Below are 23,049 nucleotides of genomic sequence, written 5' to 3' on the forward strand. Positions count from 1 at the left end.
CCTATCTCACAAAACAAAAACAAAAGAAGCAAAATCTCATATATAAGAGAAACAGTTATGATGGAGGCGCTAACATATCTATCTGAACAGAGAAATGGAGAATGGGGTTAGAGTTCTGTCTGTATGATTGGACTGACTAGGTTAACAATGAAGACACCCTGTTAGGTCTTTAAAAGGCATATTCCAAAGAGAAAAAAAGAGAGAGCTAAGCATATAGTTGTTAAAAACTTGACAAGAATATAATTAAAATACATCATCATAGTGAGATGTGGTGGCAAAACCCTTTAATCCTAGTACTTGGGAGGCAGAAAATGAATCCTTGTGATTCAAGGCCAGTCTGTTCTATATAATGAGTTCCAGGAAAGCCAGAGCCACACAGTGAGACCTGTCTCAAACTCCCCCACCCCAAAAGAAGAAATACATTAGAACGTTCAACGTTCAGAATCTTATGGTCAAATATAATTAAATTTAGCAATTTATATAAAGTAACTACTGTGGAAAAGTTACAAGAGTAGTAAAAGGCTTTCAAGCATAAAATAATTAATTAAAAATTAGATATATAATAATTATTGATATGCTTAGCTCTTTTTTTCTCTTTTTGGAATATGTCCTTTAAAGACCTAATGGGGTGTCTTCATTGTTAATCTGGTCAAACAAATCATACTGACAGAGAAATCTAACCCCAGTCTCAATTTTTCAGTTCATATGTATGTTAAAATTATTATATATAATATACATTATATATAAGATAATCATTTAAGAAGAAACTTACACTGGTGTATACTTGCAATTTCAAGCACAAGGGAAGACTTAGGCAGGAAATTCTCAAATGTGAGCCATCTGTTATTATGTAACAAGACTCATTCACAAAACAAAAACAAAAAAGGACTTGTATAAGGTTTACTATTGTTAAAAGAGTGTTTGTTTCAATGAAAAATGGACGTTTTCAAAGTCTTTGGTACAGCTCACTGATAAAGTATGTGCTTGGCATGCAAACATCCATCCTGGCATTCACACACATGTAAAATTTTATTCAAATATAGGGAATGCCAGTTTTATTTTTTAAATGTGTATATTTTCTGATATGCGAAAAACTATTCTTTGCAATTATTTAGCCTTATGAAGCTTACAATGTGTGAAAAAGCATACAGATTTTGAAATTTCTCTGTGAACTATCCAAAGAGCCATCATCAGAGCTGTCTGATGGAGGGGCTTAGGGATGTCTGTGATTCAGCCTGTGAGCAGATGAGGTCTGATTTGCACAGACCCTCAGCTCCTGACATACACTGGCAATGCTCACACTCTACTGCAGCATCCTTTAACACACACATTTCACTGTGCTCACAAACAGCAAGCATTCATACATAAAGCAATGCTCTCCTCCGTTTGCAATTAAATCAGCTTATAAACTTTGTCAAAGATCCTTGGTTTTCTTACTGACACCAATCCTTAGCATATTTTATTCAACAACAATGTGACACAATTAGCTCACTTCAATGCTAAGAAACTAGCTTTCTTCAGACCCTCGCTGTGGACTTCTCTCAGTGTAGCTAGTTGAAGCAGGGCGGTGCCGGGATTAAGAGCCATTACTCAACTGAAGTCCAGCTTTATCATTTATTAGTTGTGAGTGGCATGTTACTTGACCTTCCTTTGCCTTACTTTCCATTCATTCATTCATTCATCTGGGTTTGAAACAGTCTCACAGTGTAGCTCAGGCTGATCAAGGACTATGTAGCCCAGGCTGGTCTTGAACTTCAGGCAATCCTCCTGCTTATGCCTCCAGAATGCTAGGATTAGAAGCATAAACCACCATATGCAGCTCGGTTCCTTCTTTTTCAAAAGGAACTGATAATAGTTCTTATCTCAGTGTCATTGAGAAGAACAAATTAGTACATATGCTGTCCATTTGTTGATTGTTATTAATGAGATTACTTAAGTGTGTGATACCAATGCCTGCTACCCATCCATTCATAATTATACCAAAAATATATAACATATACTATATATTATAAGAGCTTTCGTAGAAGTATCTTAAAGAATTTGACTAGAAATTTATCACAAAGATAGAGCAAAGATATTCAAAGTAGAGGACATTTGGAAAAAACAGCCTGTCTTTAGGTTATGCACTTATTCTGCCACTAACTCTCAGATCTAGTGCTTTAAAAATACTAGAAAAGCCCCCTAGCACTAAGCATTATCCACAGCCCATATAATAATCTGTTCTGTAGGGAACTGCTTAGAGAGACCTAAAAATTGACATTTCTATAAACTACTACCTTATATGAATTTTCACATTTGACTAGAACAAAATATACCTTTTCTTCTACATATCACTCCTCTCCCCCCCTTCTCCCTGTATATGCAAGTGTGTGTGTGTGCTCCTACACATGAATGTATGTATGAGTGCAAGCGTTGAGGTCAGAGGACAATCTTGGATGCCGGTTCTCACCTTCCACATTGTTTATGATAGGGTCTAGTTGTTCTAGATGGCTCCTGAGCTTCTGTGGACTCTCCTGTCTCTGTCTCTCATCTCCTCATAGGAATGTAGGGATTACAGGCCTGTGCAGTACTGTGTCCAGATTTACACAGGTTCTAGAGACCAGAACTCATGCTGTCAGACTTGCACACTAAGCACATTACCCACTGGGCTATCTCCCTAGTCCTTGCTTTGTTGTCAGGTAATTATTTCCCAGACCAAAGCAATGGATACCATTTTCTGCTATATTTCATTTAAATTTCTTTTTTTCAAGACAGAGTTTTTCTGTGTAGCCCTGACTGTCCTAAAACTTGCTCTATAAACCAGGCTGGCCTTGAACTCACTCTGCCTCCAAAATGCTGGGATTAAAGGCGTGTGTCACCACCACAACCACCACCAGGCTCTGAAATTGTTTTAAGTAATAAAATAGCAAAAACATTTGAAATTCTTAGAAAATAGTTCATTTAGTTTATAATCATAACTTACTTTTAATCTGAATTTCTTATCTATAATGTAAATAACTCCAAGCCAAGTAACTTTACATTATAATAATAGCTCTAAAGAACACTGGAAAAAATTTCACAATCATTGTCTGTAGTATGAATACATACCTGTGTCTGAAGGACGTAAAAAGTCTGTTTCACAGGTGAAAAAGGTCTGGTGATCCTGGGCAGACAAGTTCATATCATAGTAAGTAAGTGGCTCTTTACCAGTCACCCAAGTGTATCTGTAGAAAACAAAAGATGTTTTAATTGCTATAACCAACACTTAAATTCTGAAAGTAAGTGACTACCAGTTCTATTTCAAGGTGTTTTTTTTTTTTTTTTAATTTATTTATTTATTATATGTAAGTACACTGTAGCTTTCTTCAGACACTCCAGAAGAGGGTGTCAGATCTCGTTACGGATGGTTGTGAGCCACCATGTGGTTGCTGGGATTTGAACTCCGGACCTTCGGAAGAGCAGTCTGGTGCTCTTACCCACTGAGCCATCTCACCAGCCCCCTCAAGGTGTTTTTAAAGCTTATTATTTCAGTAAGGAATTAAAAACTACTACTGTATGGTTCAATAATAAAACATTAAAATAACAAACAGGAAAGAATAAACTGTTCAGGGTCCTGCCTGTGAGTTGGAGGCCAGCCTGTACCACATAACAAATTTCAAAATAGCCTGAATTACAGACTAAAACCTGTCTCAAAACTAAAATAACCAATAAATTATTAGGACTAGATACTAAGCATAAAGTTTCGAGTAGAAAGAAATTTCTCATAAAGGTTTATATGACATCGATACTATATAACAAGGCTACAAGACCTTGTTTTTAAAAACTAACAAAGGCTGGGCATAGTGGTACACAACTTTAATCCTAGCACTAGGAAGACAGAAGCAGGCATATCTCTGTGAGTTTGAGGCCAGCCTGGTCTACATATTGAGTTATAGGACAGCCAGAGGTATGTCTCAAAACAACAACAAAACAAAACAAAATAAAGAAGTAAAAATAGGCACAGTAAGCAAATATACTCTTGATGTGGATCTCCATAATTCAAGGGCAGCTGGGTCTGTATATGAGTTCCAAGACAGCCAGGGCTGCATAATAAGCCCTTGTCTCAAAATAACAACAGAAACAGATTTAAAAGAAGGAAAAAAAGCCCCAGCACCTCTACCAAGGATAGAGGCAGAAAAGACTATAAGACCTCAACGATAGGGAAAAGGACGATGAAATGCTGTCCTAAGAGTATGACAAGGCTATGACACTCACAAACTCACAACTACAGTTGCCTGCATCTACATAAGCCTGAGCCAATAAACATTCAGTCACAGAAGGGAGAGGAGCTCAAGGGCTGTCAAGGGCTGCAGAAGAGACACTAATGCCTTCTGCTCCGGTGTTTACATCCAGAGGGTCACAGAAGGAAAACACATGCAAGTAGAACTGAGATTTGGGGGGAGGAAGAGGGGAAGAGGAGATGGAGGATGAGTGTGACACATGTATTATAGACAAGGACAAAAATGTCAAAGAATACACTTTAAAGAGATGTTATTTCCTTTTGTATTAAAAAAAAAAAAAACTAAACACAGTCAAGGTGATACCCATTCACAAGCACCCACAGTACTTGAACCTAAACCCCACACCATACTTGTACTGAAGGCCAATGTCTTACCTTCTATATTCTGCTCCTCTGAAGAGGTTTAAAGGGTTTCTCCAGACCTTGCATTCTGAAAAACAAGAGGAGAGATTAGTTCAGTCACATGCAGGTAAATCTTCACTAACCAACACTTACTGTTCATCCCGTGAGCTATACACAGTGCCAGTTAGAGACAGCCAACATGAAAAACGTACAAGTCGCCCTTGCTCTCAGAATCCAATCAGAGTCAGATAGAGTTATTGTTGTATTTCTGTCTCAGTGAAACTTTGTTCACAATTCAGTTTTCAGTTTCTTCTCTAAAACAGGATCTACTAAAACTTCATCCACTCCTAGATCCTACTACAGCTTCTGGAACTAACTTGTATAGCATGAGGATTAGTCATGCAAACAACCACCTGAACTATCTGACATGTACTTTATTAGAGTTGTTTTATTACACACACACACACACCCAATCGCAGAAGACTTTACAGAGGAAGTGACATTTGAACTAGGATTAAAAACCTAAAAAGAGTTGGGGCTGTAGAGATGCTCAGTGGTTAAGACCTCATGTGCTTTTCCAGAGTAGTCGGGTTCAGTTCCCAGCACCCACATGGCAGCTCATACCTGTCTGTAACTCCAGTTCCAGGGACTCAACACCCTCACACAGACACATGCAGGCAAAACATTAGTGCACATAACAAGCAAGCAAACAAACAACAACTAATAGAGTCACTTTCCAGATCCAGAACATTCTAAGCTAAGGAAGTATAAAGCTATACATTGGGCCTAGAGAGATGTTTCAGTGTGTGAAATGTTTGCGGAGCAAGAGGACCCAACTGGATTCCTCATCTACATAAAAGCCAGATAAGGCAACACACTTCTGTAATTCTAGGCTAGGGAGGCGAAGACAGGCAGATCCTGGAGTTGACAGACAGCTATTCTGGCCAAAATAGTGAGCTCCAGGAACATCATGAGACCCTATCCCAAAAAATAAGGTGTGGGGGGCTAGAGGGAAGATTTGCCATCTGTTACTCTTACAGAGAACCCTGGTATGTTTCCAGCACCCACGTGGTGACTGAACCATTTACAGCTCCATTTCCAGGTGATCCAGTGCCTTCCTCTGATCTCCGTAGGCACCAAGCACATAAAGGATATGTAGACATACATGCAGGCTAAAAGCTCATACACATAAAGCAATATAAATAAATATAAAAGAATAAGGTATTAACTTATAGGTTGCTTGAGCATGCTTGTATGGGCACATCTACGCACACACACACTCACATGTAAAACAAACCGTACAGTATGCTCAGGTTAGCACAAAGTAAGGGTTAGAAGAAAGACTACAAAATAAAAACTGAGGAGACCTTGTCATGGTTGCTCACATCTGCAACCACAGGACTGTCTGTGTATCTGGCATGCATCTCAAAACCCTTCAGCCTCTAGACAGTCCTAGAGGCAGTAGGAGCCTATTTCCTGTCTTTGAATGGTAGTGAGAGAGAGAATAATCTCCCACCCCCTTTCCTGTAACAATCCTATTAGATCAAGGGTCCACCTTCATGATGTCACTTAACCTTTACCCCCTCGTATGCAGGCCAGAGCTCCTTCAAACTTGGCTAAGGATGATTTTCAGCTCCTGATCCTTCTGCCTCAATCTCCCACATGCTAGTATTACATGTGTTAGACATGTTTTGTTTGGTAGTGTTGGGAATTGAACCAGGGCCTTGTGCATGCTAGATATTTCTGGAGAGTGCAGGGTGAGTTAGGAGAAGTGAGTGAATATTTTCCTAGTGACTAAAAGGTAAATATGATGGCTAAAACCAGAATAAGCACCTTGGGCCACAGGTTAAAAACTGCCCACTGGCTGGGCATTGTGATACACTCCTCCAATCTCAACACTCTGGAGGCAGAGGCAGAAGGATCTCTCTGAGTCTCAGACCAGTTTAGAATATAGGGAGAATGCCAGGCCAGCCAGGGCTACATAGTGAAACTCTCAATAAATAAACAAACAATTGAGTCTGGGATAACAGGCTACATAGAAGGGGTCTGAGACCTTGAGGATATCTGTGCTCTATACCAGCCATGGCTTACTTGCATTTACAGGAAGGTAGGTTATCTCTGTGTCTTATCCTATTTGAACTACAATGACAAGAACAACAGAGATGTATTTCTTATTGTTTTGGAGGCTGGAAAAATCCATGTTCAAGGAGCTAGCAGTTTTAATGCCTAGTTTGTAAATAGCACTTTCTTATTTCCTCATAAAGTGACAAGAATAAATAGCTCTCTGGAGTATCTTTCCTTAGGACATTAATTCTATCCATGAGGGTTCTACCTTCATAATCTGATCACTTCTCTACGCCCCTATATCCTAATATCATTACATGTGAGGGGGGCATAAACACACAAACTACTTTATTGTTTTGAGACTAATTTTTGTATCCTCTGTAATGAAATCAATCTATACCACTCTGGAAATACCAAAAACAAAAAACCAAACACCTGATAGATGGTGGTGTCTGAGGGTCTCACTTTCTCTGCTGTTGGCAGGAGAGCCCGGCTCTGAAATGCTACTCTCTGTTCCTCCCATCAGTGGCCGCAAATGGCTTATGGACACTTGTTCAATAAAAGATGTACCATGCTTATGGAAGTACCACCATTCAAATATCTGTAATAAAGAGAAACAATTTTTCACTTAAAATGCAATTCATAAATACAAATTAAAGAGGTGTTCTTATTCAGTTCAGCACTTTATATGCACAGTCTGCTCATGGGTGGGTGAGGGAATGAGCAGAAGAAAAAACCCAAACCCAAGATTCCCTAAATACAGATGCCATGTAAAAGTGAAATACCCTTCTTACAGATTTATCATGAAGTTTACGCAAGCTTACGCTACACTCTACACATGCTGAAAGGCATTAAAGAATGCTAAGAGTGAGTCAGATGTGATAGCACCTGCCTCTAGTCTCGACTCTTAGCACACTGAGGCAGGAGGATCATAAATTCCAGGCCAGCACAAGCTACAAAGTGGGAAGTTTCAATAAAGAAGGAAGAGTATCTAATCTATAGCAGACCTTTTCACCTCTCATTGTCATTTGATTCTATCTGCAGCACAATTCAAAACTAAAGCAAGTACTATTAAACTAGGATCAAGCTTCCAAGCTTCACACCAGATCCCCTATTTATTAACTGTGTGTACTGGGCAAGCCAATTAACCTCTAAAATCTCAGAGCCTCAGTTTCCTTACCTAGTAAACTGAACTAATAAGAATCCTAATAAAGTGCTTCCTGAACCAAAAAACACTTGTCTAATATTCAGCAATGCTATTAACATCGCTAAGACAAGTTCTTCCCCAGGTTGAACTATCTGAACATCAGGATATTTGTTTTATTGTATTTCTGTGACTTACTTATGAATACAAACTAAACTCTCTGCATTTTGAAACTTTATCTCAAAGATTAAAAAAGGTCAAAGACCCGGGTAGTAGTGGTGGTAGCCCATGCCTTTAACCCTAGTACTCAAGAGGCAAAGGCAGGTAGATCTCAGAGTTCAAGGCCAGCCTGGTCTACATAGTGAGTTCCAGGACAACCAAAGCTACACAGAAAAACTCTGTCTCAAAAAATCAAAGCAAAACAAAACAAAAAAAAATCACAAACAAAAAATAAGAATGTCAAAGAAATATTGCAATTTCTACTAAAGCTGTACAGCACCACCTACAGATGAGAAAAAAGAACAGAAAAAAATGGCATGATAAATATTTAATACTATTATCTGTAGCGGAATTTTCTCAAAGTATACAATAAGAAACATGAGAACCTAGAGATGTTAATGAAGAACATATTTTTTAAATGAAAAGCAGTATTGAAGGAAAATTGAGTTAAAGTCAAATATGGTCCCTTATTGTGCGACTTCACAGAATAAGAGCCAACAGTCAGTAAGTGCTCCCTGAGCCTTCACATTACAAACTTCTACATGTATTATCTCATTTAGGTTCCTCCAGGTCTGTGAAATGAGTACTATTATCTTCCCATAACAGATATGCAGGATATTTACTTCATTGTATTTACAGAAATACAAAATACTCATAAACACAAACTAAAAGCTCTGCATTTTGAAACAGTTGGGGCTTAGAGTGAGTGAATGCTAAATCCCAGACATAAGTTATAGTCTGCCCAGTGCTGTCAAAACTAAAATGTTGCAAGATTATATATAAAAACCTATATATTCAGGGCCTGGAGATGTAAGTCAGTTGTTAAGTGCTTACCTAGTATACACAGGCCCTAAGTTCCAGTCTCAGCACTGCATAAACTGGACATGATGGGGGAATACTTATATAGCAAAAGGAAGAGGGCCAGGCAGTCAAGGCCACCTGGACTACAGAATAAGTTCAAGCCAACTAGCTTACAAGAGATCCTGTTTATAAAGTAATAAATTCTGTACATTCAGATTCTCTTGAAACCATTTGAAAAATGGAAAAATTTGATAACAGTAGTTATAGAATAACCCATGTCATTAATTTCCATGTGAAGGACTGATGTTTACATACTTGTGCATGTGTAATGCACATGTGTGTGGAGGTCACGGGTCTCTTCAGTCACTTTCTGAGATAAGGTCTTTCACTAAACCTGGAACTCATTTGTTTGGCTGGTCTAGCTGGCCAGCAAGTCCCAGCTCCCAGAGCTGGAATGCCAGGCGTGCAAGCATTCCTCACCTTTACCTGAGTGCTGGAGACCTGAAGCCAGGCCTTCATGTTTACAGGGCAAGCATTTTACTGACTACGCCATCTCCCCAGGTCTCATTCATTTTGAAATAATAACGTAGGTACTTTGATCATTAAACTTCTAATCCATCTCAACCAACCCTCCCCTGATTCCAGTATGCAGGGTATTTTGGTTTTTGTTTTTAATTATTACACTTATGTGTTTATGAGTGTGCAGGCACACAAGAGTGGTGATCAGAGAACTTGCAGGAGTTGATTCTCTCTCTTCCCACCATGTGTCAAGTCATCAGTCAGGCTTGGCAGCAAGCACCTTCACCTGAGCCATCTACCATCCTGTATACAAGTTTTTAATATGCAGTAAATGAAGTCGGGCATGGTAACTCACCCCTGTAATCCTGACACTCAGAGGTAGAGGCAGGAGAACCACCTTGGGTTCAAGGCCAGCTTAGACTACATAATGAGACCCTATCTCAAAAAGAAGCCTAACATGTAATAAACACTACCACTCTCTCTAAAAGATGACAAGGAAACATGGTATTTCTCAAACTTGTTTCTCTAAGTAACTTTTTCCCACTAGCAAACACATTTTGGAAATCCTAACAAATACTTATAGATTTGTAAATACATAAACAATTTTTAAATGAGTATCAAAATAGAGGTGAAGAAAATAGAAACTACTTACAAATATCAGTCCAGATATCAAAGAAGATGTCCCTGTAAGTGCCACATAGAACTTGGGTGTCAGTGAACTTAAAAACCCTGTCACTGTAAAAAGAGAAAACATTAAAGTTTTTACAAACTACAAATTTTAAGTCCATTGCAATCATGCAAGTATGTTTCAGCAGATGGAGGTAAGCAGTAAAGAAGCCTGGGCTCTGATGAGGTTATGTTCAAATAAGCCTATAGACTGAACATACTGCAAGTAAAAAATGTAGGCTACACCACTAACCTTCCAGCTGCCATTACTTAGCAACGCAATGTCGTGGATAGCACTGCTTGTCTACTCTCCACTTTGTATGAACGCAAGTGAGAAGCACTGGTTTACTGTTGCTGCCCAGTACCATAGAGATCATAATGCTAGCTTGGGAAAAGATCAAAATCCAAAAGTTCTACTGAATGCAGACAGCTTTCCCACTATTGCAAAGCTCAAAAGTTCTAAGCTGAATGCCCTAAGTCAGTAACTGTCTACATTAATACTTAAAGTGAAATTCATTTGAAAAAGTTCTTAAAACAAAAGTGGGGGCTGGCGAGACGGCTCGGGGGTTAAGAGCACTGACTGTTCTTCCTAAGGTCCTCAGTTCAAATCCTAGCAACCACATGGTGACTCACAACCACCCATGAGATTTGATGCCCTCTTCTGGTGTATCAGAAGACAACTACAGTGTACTATATATAATAATAAATAAATATTTGGGCTGGAGGCAAGCAGAGACTGAGAGAGTGGAGTTGACCAGAGAGAGCAGTGGTCCTAAAAATTCAATTCTGTAATAGTCAACTGCTTTCATCTGAATGGTATATGTAGTTAAAACATAGCTAATAAACCCAAGTTAGCAGGCTTGATAGTTCAAACCTGCAATGCTAACGAACATTCTGGAGGCTGAGGCAGGAAGGTCTCCAGCTAAGGATATCCTGGACTATGAAGAGAGATGGTGTATAAAAACTATTTTTAAAGCCAGGCTAGCTAGTATATGCCTCTAAATCCACCACTTAAGAAGTGGCTCAAGGGATCAGGATGTCTTGGCAACATCCTGGCCTCAAAGCAGCAACAAGTAGAAAAATAAATGACAAACTCGATGAATAGCATTTTAATGAGCACACAAATTACCAATAAACACTTCACCAACCTATTACAGACAAATTAGACAGTATGTGGTACCAATACTCTAAAATACAAAAAGCATTTTAGAACATTATCCTATGGTCTTTCATGTCATCTCATGAGACAGAAAAGGGAGACCACTGCCTTCTCAAAGGACAGAAAAATTAACAGTGTCACCATCTAACAGAAATATTTCACGGGGCAGTGGTGGCACACAGCCTTTAATCCCAGCACTTGGGAGGCAGACGCAGGCGGATTTCTGAGTTCGAGGCCAGCCTGGTCTACGGGAGTTCCAGGACAGCCAGGCTACACAGAGACACCCTGTCTCGAAAAACCAAAAAAAAAAAAAAAAAAAAGGAAATATTTCCATCTTCTTCTGAGGCTGCAGCAAGAAATACTGCAATAACGCCACAAAAGGTCCAGGAGCCCATCTTTTCATCCTACCTACGGCCAAGGAATAGTATTTGCAGAATCTGCATGGGTCAACACTGCTTACAAGTTTTTATCTTTAGCCCAGGCTACATGACAAACATTGTACAACTGCCGAAGGAAAATATTAAACAAACCCACCATTGTCTGCGCTTCTCTCTCCTCTCCCTTTCCTGGACTATCTTATTACTCACAATAAAAATATTACTAAAAACGTCTCTTAACCGAACTGTCTTACAATAAAAGTATGGTCCACTAAAATCATAGCATTTTCTATCGTGTATGACAGATGTGCTTATCTTGCTTTTCTGGGTGTGAGTTCTTTTAAGTTAGGCAGCTGGAAAACTCAAAGGTACGACTTTTCAAGGGGCCCTGCAAACGATAAGAATGTATATAAATTGTGTGTACACATCTGGGAATGCTCTCTTCTGTCCTACTACCTGGAGCTTGCAGCGTGTCAGGTAGCTTTTCCTGTGGTAGCGTAGACAGAACCTTCAGCAACCTAGGGAGGGGCCAGGAAACTGCAGCACGGGTCTAACAATCAGCTGCCGGGTGGTGGTGGCCCAAGCGACAAAAATAAACCCACTGGAGCATGCAACACCAATTTCCTTCTGCAAAGCCCTCCATGTCTCCCCGAGAATCTCTGATCTTTGGCACTTGTCCCCGACTGTCCGGGAGGTTTGGGCCTCTCACCCGCTGTCACGTTGTCACACAGCCTCAGCGGGACCCTCAGAGCGTAAAGCAGCCCTAGCCCCGCCAGGAACCACAGCGTGGACCCAGAGTTCGCCAACCCGGCCTTCAGCCGCTCTTTCCAGCCCAGCGGCGGGCCGAGGCCCAAGCCAGAAACAGGTGCATGGGGACACCCCACGGCCCGCGCGGCTTCCGCGAAGTAGTCTCCGTCCGCCATCTTGCGGCTCCAGCAGGCGCCGGGACCTGGGAGGGGAGAAGGGCCGGAAACCCGGAGTCGGGAATCCTGGGATAGTGGCGGACTTGAAGCTGGCCTCTGTCTAGGCTGAGTCCTGGGGAACTGGCCGGAGATCTGGAAGGTGGCCGAGCGCGGTGGCTGACTGAGGGGCTACCTAGTCCTCTAGGAGGGCGGGGAAGCATCTGATGGTGGCGCTTATTCTTCTGGAAACGGACTCAGTGTGGCGCTGGAGGGAAGTGGTTTTTCTTCCATACGTGGTTGAGAGTCACCTGTCGCCCTGTGCCGGAGTCGGAAAAGTACTGATGTCTCCTAGAGCGGAGCAGCTCTTAGTGCCCTGGACTCGGCGGCCCAGGAGACCAACGGGATCAGAAAAACTTAGAGGTGTAACAACTGCTCCATGACCAGAGGGAGCCCAGACGCCACGCAAGAGTCGAGGCCCGCCACCAAGCACTCCAGGGCGAATGGGAAAGTGACTGGAACTCAGGGAGAAAGATGTTAAGGCTGCAAAGCCCCGAGGGGCAAGCCGACTTCCTAGAGCGCCGACTCCAGGCTGTCACGCCCGCGCGGAACTGACATGGCGCCCTCTTGGCCTGAGCTTCCGGGCGGCTCCTTCCGACGGCCCCTCGGTGATTCCGCCACTCAGCTTCCTTCCCGGCCTGCCTCGCGCCGGCCCGCCGGGCTGGGCCAGAGCAGCCAAGATGGCCGACTTTGAGGATCGGGTGTCGGATGAAGAGAAGGTAAGGGGTCCGCCTCTCTCTTTTACTTCCTTCCTCGACGGGGCCCAGGGGTCCGAGCCGGCAGCAGTGGGAAACTTGGCGGTGTCCCCAGGAAGAAGAAGGTTGTTTCCCGGTGCTGGCATAGTCCCTCTGCCCCCGGGACGCTTCCTTCCTTAAAGGAGCTTTCGTCTGCCTCACAGTGGCCCCAGTCCCCCAGTCCTCAACTCTTCTTTTCATCCCGGACAGAGCACAACCTTCTTTCAAAAGAGGAGACACTTTGCCTGATTGACTTTTAACTCTAGACTCTTTTCTGTAATTATAAGAGAGGAGGTGAAGGTGATGTCGGGACGTGTCAGGCAGCAGTTATTTTACCGCCTTTGGCAGTTGGGGCTCACCCCATCCCCCCATTTATAGGTATGATTGAGGTTAGTTTAGAACGAGTCACTTCCTGATCAGAGTGGCCTCCTTAACTTCCCTTTTGCTCCTCCTTCCTCAGGAAGTGATTTTGCTGTCAGGACTCCTTGTCAGGGAGGGAGAGGTCCTCTGGTGGTGTCTGTCCACCGAACTACACACCCTTTCTCATCTTTTCTCAACTACTGACGACCAAACTAATTGGATAAAAATAAATCAGTAAACCTCAAGGGATTTGCTTAAGAATTTGACCAGCACCTTTATTCCTGCCTATGCTCTCTTGTGTGCACGTTTAGCCCCAAGGTGACTCTGTCCCTTCTGTCTTAATCTTAACTATAACTTTTTTCAAAGTCGGTTTTTTGTTTGTTTGTTTTGTTTTGTTTTGTTTTTACTTCCTGTTGAGCTGTGAGAAGTAGCCAGAAGACTTTTTTCAACTCCAGAAAGGTTAAATGGGTTGTAAATAAACCTCACATTTAACACATTCAGTTTGGAAGAAACACCCAACCTTTTTTTGATGACCTACTATGGTGCTTTATAGCTGGGTATGTCAACAGTGTACTTAGATCTTTAAAGGTGTTTTAAATGCCAGGGTGTATTCCACATTTGATAGTATAACTTTTTCTGACAACAACGTACATTTGCTAAACTGTCCAAAAAGGAAAGTACTTGGTTCTTCCATAAACACAGACTCTTAGGGCTGCTGCAAGTTAGCATGGTCTCATTAGCTAACTTACAGGACAAGAATATGTCTTTTGTTTCCTGCAATGACTGTTATAAAGTATGTGCTCTCCAATGTTCTATAAAATCTGCCTGGGTTCTTTGAAAAAGAAATTGGAGATTGGTGGGAGGGAACAGACTATTTTTAATCACTTCTTCAAAAAGAATAATTTAACATACACCTGTGTATGAATGAGCCACTGTCTTTAAATGCTGAAAAGGGCCCTTACCACCTTTATAAACCACTTACCAGGAGAGTCTTAGCATGTACAACATCCTGTGTTTGAACTTCAGCATTAGTAGGACAAAAACTAAAAAGCCACCAAATAACACTTTAGCGTTGATTTCTCTTTTTTTGTTGTTGTTTTTTTTGTTGTTGTTTTTATTTTTGTTTTTGTTTTTCAAGACAGGGTTTCTCTGTGTAGCCCTGGCTGTCCTGGAACTCACTCTGTAGACCAGGCTGGCCTCGAACTCAGAAATCCACCTGCCTCTGCCTCCCAAGTGCTGGGATTAAAGGTGTGTGCCACCACGCCCGGCTGGAGTGAATGTTTTTATTCCTTTTCTTAAGACTGGGTCTTGTTTGGCTCATATAAACATCTCATTATACAGCCAAGAGTGACACCAACCCCTAATGTGCTTGTCTCTGTCTCTCAAATACTGCAGTTATAGGTGCATACCATCACACTTAACTTTATTGCTTAGTTTTAGTAATAATAGAACAAGCCAGTCATAACTAGTAAATCTGCCCCAGAACTTGTAATAAATTCAATTCCTACTTTAGTAAGGAGCTTTTAGTTTTTGTTTTGTATTTTTAGGACAAATTCTTGCTATGTAGTCCTAGCTGGTCTGGAACCTGCTCTGTAGACTGGACTGATCTCCAATTTGTCCTCCTGCCTCCGTCTCCCACGATTCTGGGTTTATCAGAGGTTTTTTTCTTTGTTGTTTTTAATTGACTACATTATCTTTATTGGTGTAGATAATGTGGTATAATGATACAGTAAAAATCCTTATGATTTGAGCCAGGCATGGTGGTGTATGCCTTTAATCTAAACACTCAGGAAGCAGAAGCAGGTAGATCTCTTGAGTTCAAGGCTAGCCTTGTCAACATAGTAAGTTCCAGGACTACATAGAGAGACCCTAGTAACTTGAGATTCCTGTAGTTTTATTAGATTCCTTTCCTCAGAGCTGACAGGCACATTCATATCTCCTTAAATCTATGAGTAGAAAGAAAGGGTTGCTGGGTGGTGGTGGTGCTGGTACACATCTTTAATTCCAGCACTTGGGAGGCAAAAGCAGGTGGATTTCTGTGAGTCTGAGGCCAGCCTGGTCTACAAAGTGAGTTCCAGGACAGCCAGGGCTATACAGAGAAACCTTGTCTCAAAAAGAAGAAAAAGAAAGTTCTTGATTTTTGAGCTTCTTACCTACTTTGCCTGCTTTCCCTTCTAATCTTTAGATTGATTTTAACAGAGATTAAAAAGCTAGGGGAAAAGGCTGGTCCTGGTGATACCTGTCTATAATAATTTCAGCTCTTGGGAGATAAAGGCAAAGAGGATTAGGAATTCATGCCCATGGTTGGCTACATGAATGAAATCCTTTCTCAAAAAATAAAAAGTTTTGGAGTGTGTGTGTGTGCTAAAAAGATTTTACTGATTTGAATGTCTTAGGATTCATAAGCAAGTAACCCCTGATGAGGTTTACTTATTTTGATTTATTGAGACAGTCCAAATCCTGTAGCTCAAGCTGATCTGGAACTCACTATGTAGCCCAGACATAACTCCCAGTGACTCTTCTGTCTTGAGGTCATTGGTGTCAGGCTCATAGCCGTGAGCCACCATCCAAGCAGTACAAACTAACCTTAAAAATCCTTCCTGGCCTGGTGACCAGGGCCTGTCATCCTAACTGCTTAGGAAGCTGAGGCAAGAGCATAGAAAAATGTAAGGTCTGTCCAGGCTACAGAGCAAATTGAAGTACAGCCTGGAAAACTTGGCGAGTCTGTCTCAAAAAGTGGAAGGGAGGTGGGAGATGGACTGGCTATGTAGGTGAGCCTTCAGAGCATGCAGACTGCTTACCAGCGTCTGCAAAGTCGTCCTGTGGACCGGTCTGCAGCTCTGCAGGATGCTTGAGCCTGAGTGTCTACTTTGAATTCTTGGAAAGAAATCCAGAATTTTCATTTTCTTTGTTGCTGAAGACTTCAAATGTGTTTGGTTTGGGATAGGTATGTTTTGTTGTTATTGTTCTATTTTTTTAAATACGCATGGTGTGGTCCCAAAAGGAATAATTTAATAATCTTATCTTTGTATGTTTTGTGAAAGCAGTAAGCCCTGACATAACTTTGCCATTTGAGGCTGTTGATTTCTCTCAAGCATTTCTATAAAGGCAAGTAAAATCATTTTTATAACCAGCTGGTAAAGCTTTTATTACTTTTAAAGAGGAAGGGTTTTTGGGCTTTTTTTTTTTTTTTTTTTTTTGGTTTTTCTGTCTTCCCCCCAACCCCCAAACACACACACACACACACACACACACACTTCTTCATCGTTACCTGAAATGGTCAGAGTGAGCTGTCCTAAACAAAGCAGGAAGTGAGAAGGTTAGTAACAGGCAGATAAGTGCTTCTAGTCTTATCCCGTAGTTGAGTTTCTGGAAACTATTCCAGGTACCTGTGCTTTTCAGTTAACTTAGTTCCAAATGCTTACCAAGACCAAGATAGCTTGATTAGGAAGTTTGAGGTGTGAGATGAGTGATGCATTTGGGTTCTCTGCCTCACTTGTTTTCTTTATTTCATGATTCAGCATTGATTTGTTGTTGTTATTGTTGTTTCGGATTTTCGAGACAGGGTTTCTCTGTGTAGCCCTGGCTGTCTTGGAACTCACTCTGTAGACCAGGCTGGCTTTGAACTCAGAAATCCGCCTTCGATTTGTTTTTGTTTTTTTTTTGTTTTTTTTTTTTTTTTTAATATTTTGTTTGTTTGTTTGTTTCCAACAATGTGAAAAGAATTCTAGGATTGAACAAAACTGATTAGTATGGTTTTCCTTTTTAACCTAATAAATAAATATGTGCATATAACTTTAAAAATACTGAGAAGTGGGTCTGTATGATTTTAATTTAGACAGAGGTCTCATTTGTAAGAGTTTGTTTGGTTTTTGAAACAGTCCCATTCTGTAGCTCACAGTCTCCCCTCACTCCCTGGGGACTCCTGTTTCAGCTTCATGGGATGCTGGGATTATAAGCATGTGGCTATCACACATCACACCTGGTTTAAGGACTTCTTTTTTAAAAAGCTTTTTGTTTAATTGCTTTGTTCTGTTTTTAAAGCAAGAGCTTAGTATGTAGCTCAAGCTAGCCTAGAATTGGTTATATAGCCAAGGCTGCCCTTGAACTGACATCCTGTCTCAGCCTCCTGAATGCTGGAATTACAAACGTAAAAACTGCTGCTGCAGCGGCCACCTCCTCCTCTTCTTCCTCCTCCTTCTAGAAACAAGTTTATCAAACTAAGTAGTAGAGATGTAAAAAATATAAATGGGGCAATGAGAGATGCTTATTGAGTAAAGATACTTGCTGGACAAACCTGGTGCCTGCATTCACTGTCAGGAACACAGATAAATGTGAAGGGAGAGAAATGACCTCACAGAGCTGTCCTCTGGCATCCACACATCCACACTCCCTACCTACCTTAATAATAGTAACAGTTTTTAAATCTTGTAAATAGAAGCTGGGATTTCAGAGCTTTGTTGGAGCTTATTAAAATCCACTTTTAGGCTGGCTATCCTCAATTACATACTTTACTAGATGAGTTAAAATCCCTGTAGGATGAAGTAAACTCTGAGTCTTACTTACACTGGTGACTTTCTAAGAAGTCGTCAGTTAGCATTCACTTTATCATTTTCCTCTTCATACCTTTAGTTAGCTCTACTTGGTGATAGAAGTCTTATAATTTGTTACAAAATCCTGAACCAGAACTCAAAATCTAAACAGATAAAATCCACATGACTATAGGTTTATTATGATTTCTTATAGAATGGTGAACTGTTTCATTGGAACCAGCCTTGATGCTAAGTGGGGTAGTATTTATTATTAATTAATCATAAAATGCAGACCCCAGGTCTGTCTGCTTTTCAGCCATTCATTTCGTACTATACCATTTCCTATGAATTGTGACTTAAAACCCAGCACTAGGCACACCTCTAGTCCCATCACTCCAGAGTCAGAGGCAGGTGGATCCACATGAGATCAAGGCCAGCCTGGTCCACAGAGAGAGTTTCAGGACAGCCAGGACTATACAGAGAAGCCCTCTCTGGAAAAGAAAACGGGAAAAAAAAAGAGGAGGAGGAGGACAGCGAAGAAGATCTTTCTTTTAAAAATTGAAACATTAAAATGTTCCAGAGGTTCTTAGATTGTCTTCATTCCTGTGCTTCCTCTGATAACAAGCAGAGTTAGTAACTGGAATCATGCCATTTTATCTAGTGCTTAGCACAACACCAAGAACATAGTATAGTTTTACAGACTTTACTGTATGAAAAAGATTCATTGATTCCTATGGTTCTCTCTTGGCTCTTATAAAGTACACTTTCTGATAGTCTCTATGGTTTGAATACCTTTTTGTGTATCTTTATGTGTATTTGCTGCCATTACTGGTGCTCTGCTGTGCTAACTGCTGGGAACATTCAGCCCCATGGCTCTCCCATGTACCCCAGCAGGGTTGTCCTAATAGATGGCATAAAGCTGCAACACCTTGTGTGTGCCACGGCAACTGTGTATGTGTTCCTGCAAGGAGCCTTGCCAAGACCCTAAGGGGAGTGTTTCCTTTGTTTGATATGAGTTCTTTCCTTTAGAGCTTAATAAAAAGACAGAATACCACTGGGAGGTGGTGGCGCACGCCTTTAATACCAGCACTTGGAAGGCAGAGGCAGGTGGATTTCTGAGTTTGAGGACAGCCAGGGCTATACAGAGAAACCCTGTCTTAAAAAAACAAACAAACAAAACAACAAAAACATACAACCAGGCATTCTTTGTGCGTTCCTTTGTCCAGTGTACAAATTTCTTACATCTCTTTGCCAAAAATAAATAAACTCCTTATATGGATCATGAAATTGAAAACCCTAGATAGAGAAAATTAGTCATAATAGTGAAGACAAAAGACTACTTGGTTTGTTGTTGTTTTTTAACAAGATTTCAATATCCATATACTATTCCTTTTCTCTCTTACTGCCTGTGGTCAAGGTCTGGACCTGATGTTTCCAGGGTCTTGGAGTCTTTTTTAAGGAATTGAAATAAGCACATGAAGATCTGCAGTGCAAGAAAATTTAATTAAAAAATGAAACCATCATACAGATCAGAAAAAAATACATTCACGCTCTACAGCTGGCCACAAGAGTGAGAATAATACTCAAGGGCTCCAGGTTACCACCTGGGCTGCTTTTGTGGTTTCTAAAGGAGGGAGGAACTTGGGTACTGTCTTAGTTAGGGTTTTACTGCTGTGAACAGATACCATGACCAAGGCAAGTCTTATTAAAAAGCAACATTTAATTGGGGCTGGCTTACATGTTCAGAGGTTCAGTCCATTATCATCAAGGTGGGAGCATGGCAGTATCCAGGCAGGCATGGTACAGGAAGAGCTGAGAGTTCTATGTCTTCATCCAAAGGCTGCTAGTGGAAGACTGACTTCCAAGGAACTGGGGTGAGGGCCTTAAGCCCACACCCACAGTAACACACCTATTCCAACCAGGTCACACCTATTCCAAAAAGGCCACACCTCCAAATGGTGCCACTCCCTGGTCCAAGAATATACAAACGACAACGACTGGTACTAAGGACTGGAGCCAAGTGGTTTCCTGTTTTGATTGACAGGCTTGGGTTATGTAAGTCTTTGGACACTGGTATGTCCCATCCCATAATTTAGATTTTATTCATACTTATGCCTAATTATTCTTAGTCATAAAATGGTCAATGGGAGCTGAGCGTGGTGGTGCACGCCTTTGATCCCAGCAGGCGGATTTCTGAGTTTGAGGCCAGCCTGGTCTACAAAGTGAGTTCCATGGCTACACAAAGAAACCCTGTCTAGAAAAAAAAAAAAAAGATGGTCAATGGGAGATTTTCTCCAAAAGTTCACTTAAAGGTTACTGTTTACTTTATTGGAAGCATGCCCAAAACTAGTTAGGTCAGATCAATTTTCTATCTCTCCTACCTGAAAGGGGAGTTTTTGATGATTTGCCAAGGGGAGAGAAACTTACTTGGAGTGAGTGGGAGTCCTAGTTGGCTGAAAGGTTCCTAGGTGGACTGTTAGACGGGACGCACGTGTGCTTATTAGCACATTCCCATTAAGGGTTTTTGGTTGTCAAGTCCATTTGATATTAAAGGAGTATATGTAGGCTGAGCATAGTGGTGAATGCCTTTAATTCCAGGACTCTGGAGCCAGTGGTGGGGAGTAAAGTCAAGGTCAGACTAGTTTACATAAAACATTGAAGGCCAGCAAGAGCTGCATAGTGAGATCCTATTTCAAACAAAACAACACACATGCTAGTATAATCCAAGCAAAGTGGAGTTCTGGGTTGCAAAGCTATTTCTTACGGTTGTCTGCCTTATCCTCATTAGAGCATTCTCTGGAACTTTGCCTTTCTACCTATCCCTCCATTATTCTCTTACTTGCAGAAGAACACAAAATACCAACTTTCAGTACTGGGAATTGAACACAGGGCCTTGTGAATGCTAAGAAAGCATGCTACCACCAAATTGTATCCCGACCAAGAGACCCTTTTTCCTTTGTTTTTGCTTTTGTTTTTTAGAGATGGAGTCTCATGTAGCCAGGTTCTTTTGGAGCTCAAACATATAGAAAGGATGATCTTCTTGTCTTAGATCTGATCTTTTCTTTTCTTTCTTTCTTTATCTGTTTTATATATGTGAGTACACTGTCACTATCTTCAGACACACCAGAAGAGGGCTTCAAATCCAATTACAGATGGTAGTGAGCCACCCTGTGGTTCCTAGGGATTGAACTCAAGACTGCTGAGCCATCTCTCTACCCCTAGTTATGTTTTCTGTTGCTGTGAAGAGACACCACGACCATAGCAACTCCTATAAAGGAAAACAATTAGGACTGGCTTATAGTTCAGAGGCTTAGTCTATTATTGTCATGGCAGGAAGTATGGTGGTAAGCAGGCAGACTTAGTGCTGGAGAGGCAGCAGAGAGTTCTACGTCTTGACCCCAAGGCAGCAGGAAGTGACAATGGTACTTCTGAGATCTCAAAGACACACCTACACCAACAAGGCCACTCCTAATAGTGCCTTACCCTATGAGCCTATTGGAGCCATTTTTATTCAGATGCCCTGTTTTGGTAATAGCTACTGTCCACACCTCCACCTCCCAAATGTTGGGGATTATAGGCATTCACTACCACACCCTAGTTTACCTTTCACTCAACCCGTCCACATCCATGTACTGTTTTCTTTGGAGGCCTTTTTTTTTTTATTGTATGTCTATGTTGGGCAAGCTCTAAACCACTGAGTCATTTTCTTAGTGATTTACTTTGTTTTTTAACTTCTTTTTACTCTGTGTGTGTGTGTTGCCCCATAAATCAGAGGAGAAAATTTACAGCATGTTGGTTTCTCCTTCACCATTCAAGTTACTTTGCTTTGTTTATATTTTGTAGCCCAGGCTGTCTTTCAACTCACAGCAATCTACCTGCCTTCAAGAGAACTACATATTTTAGGTTGGTTTGTTTGTTTGTGGTTTTAGAGCTTTATTGTAGAAAGGCAGAGAGAGAGAGAAGGTAGAGAGACCACTAGCCAAGGCCACGTGGAGAGAGGGGGGAAGAGAGAGAAAGAAGGAGGGCTAGAGAGTAAGAAAGGTGAGAGCTTAAAGAGCCATATTTTAGTTTTTTGAGACAGATTCTAACTATTATGTAGCCCTGGCTGTCCTGGAACTTGCTAATGTAGACCAGGCTGGCTTCAAATTTACAGATTTGCCTGCCTTCAGAATGCTGGGATTAAAGGTATACATCACCCCTCCAGGCTCCTTAACAACATTTTTAGACTTATTTCCATCATTAATTTTTAAAATTGTGTGTGTGTGTGTATGTATATGTGGGGAGCTGGGGGAGGTATGCACACATGAATGCAGGTTCCCTGAAAGTCCAGAAGTCCATGATTCTATGCAGCGGGAGTTACAGTCAGTTGTGAGAGCCCCTGCCCAGCTCCCCCTGGGAGGTGGGAACTGGGAACTGCACTCAGATCTGCAAGAGCAGTATGTACTCTCAGCTGCTGAGACGTCTTTCCAGCCCCCTTTACTTACAGTATGTTTAGTTGTTCTTTCTGCCTCCAGCCTTTCCTTCCTTTCCAGCTGCGTTACTATAAATTCTTCACAGTTATAGGACTCAGTTTTGAGGAGTATCCAAAATTCATCTTTACTACTGCTTGCACATGCATATTTTAAGTTATTGTGAGATACAATAGTTATCTGAGTGAACCAGACGTTACTGTGGAAGGCATAGTGTAACATAATGGCAGAAAAGCTGTATCAAAGAAAGGTGGTGTGTTTTTTAAATGGCCAGACTTTGCCCTGTGAATTATATTGCACTGAGATAACCTGTTATGTACTTTATAAATATGCATTCTTGTTCAAATATTTCTAGGAGTGAAGTGAAGCTAAAAAAAAATAGAAAATAAAACAACTGTCCAGAACTAGTAATCAGTAGAATGGATACAGTGTTGGCAATCTGCTTT

At 41.1% G+C, this 23,049-nt stretch overlaps 2 protein-coding genes across 4 annotated transcripts in view; one reads left to right on the top strand and one right to left on the bottom strand.

Annotated features, from left to right (window-relative positions):
• Window positions 1–12,477, bottom strand: part of St7l (suppression of tumorigenicity 7 like) — an 84,161-nt gene extending 71,684 nt beyond the window's left edge. For 2 of the 3 annotated variants that reach the window (XM_021157378.3, XM_085835594.1), the window contains exons 1-5: window positions 12,259–12,477; window positions 10,000–10,082; window positions 7,100–7,265; window positions 4,634–4,688; window positions 3,088–3,203 (exon numbers count right to left, since the gene is read on the bottom strand). In XM_021157378.3, coding sequence (XP_021013037.1) covers window positions 3,088–3,203; window positions 4,634–4,688; window positions 7,100–7,265; window positions 10,000–10,082; window positions 12,259–12,472 — 634 coding nt within the window. In that variant the 5' untranslated portion in view covers window positions 12,473–12,477. The remainder of the gene's footprint in view (window positions 1–3,087; window positions 3,204–4,633; window positions 4,689–7,099; window positions 7,266–9,999; window positions 10,083–12,258) is intronic. The other variant, XM_029474885.2, reaches the window with a different exon arrangement.
• A 601-nt stretch (window positions 12,478–13,078) lies between these two features.
• Capza1 (capping actin protein of muscle Z-line subunit alpha 1) overlaps window positions 13,079–23,049 on the top strand; it is a 40,962-nt gene continuing 30,991 nt past the window's right edge. The window contains exon 1 of the mRNA XM_021157379.3: window positions 13,079–13,227. Coding sequence (XP_021013038.1) covers window positions 13,189–13,227 — 39 coding nt within the window. The 5' untranslated portion in view covers window positions 13,079–13,188. The remainder of the gene's footprint in view (window positions 13,228–23,049) is intronic.

The sequence above is a fragment of the Mus caroli genome, unplaced genomic scaffold (assembly GCF_978045245.1).
Source record: "Mus caroli unplaced genomic scaffold, Mus_caroli_1 scaffold_3, whole genome shotgun sequence".
Taxonomy (NCBI): domain Eukaryota; kingdom Metazoa; phylum Chordata; class Mammalia; order Rodentia; family Muridae; genus Mus; species Mus caroli.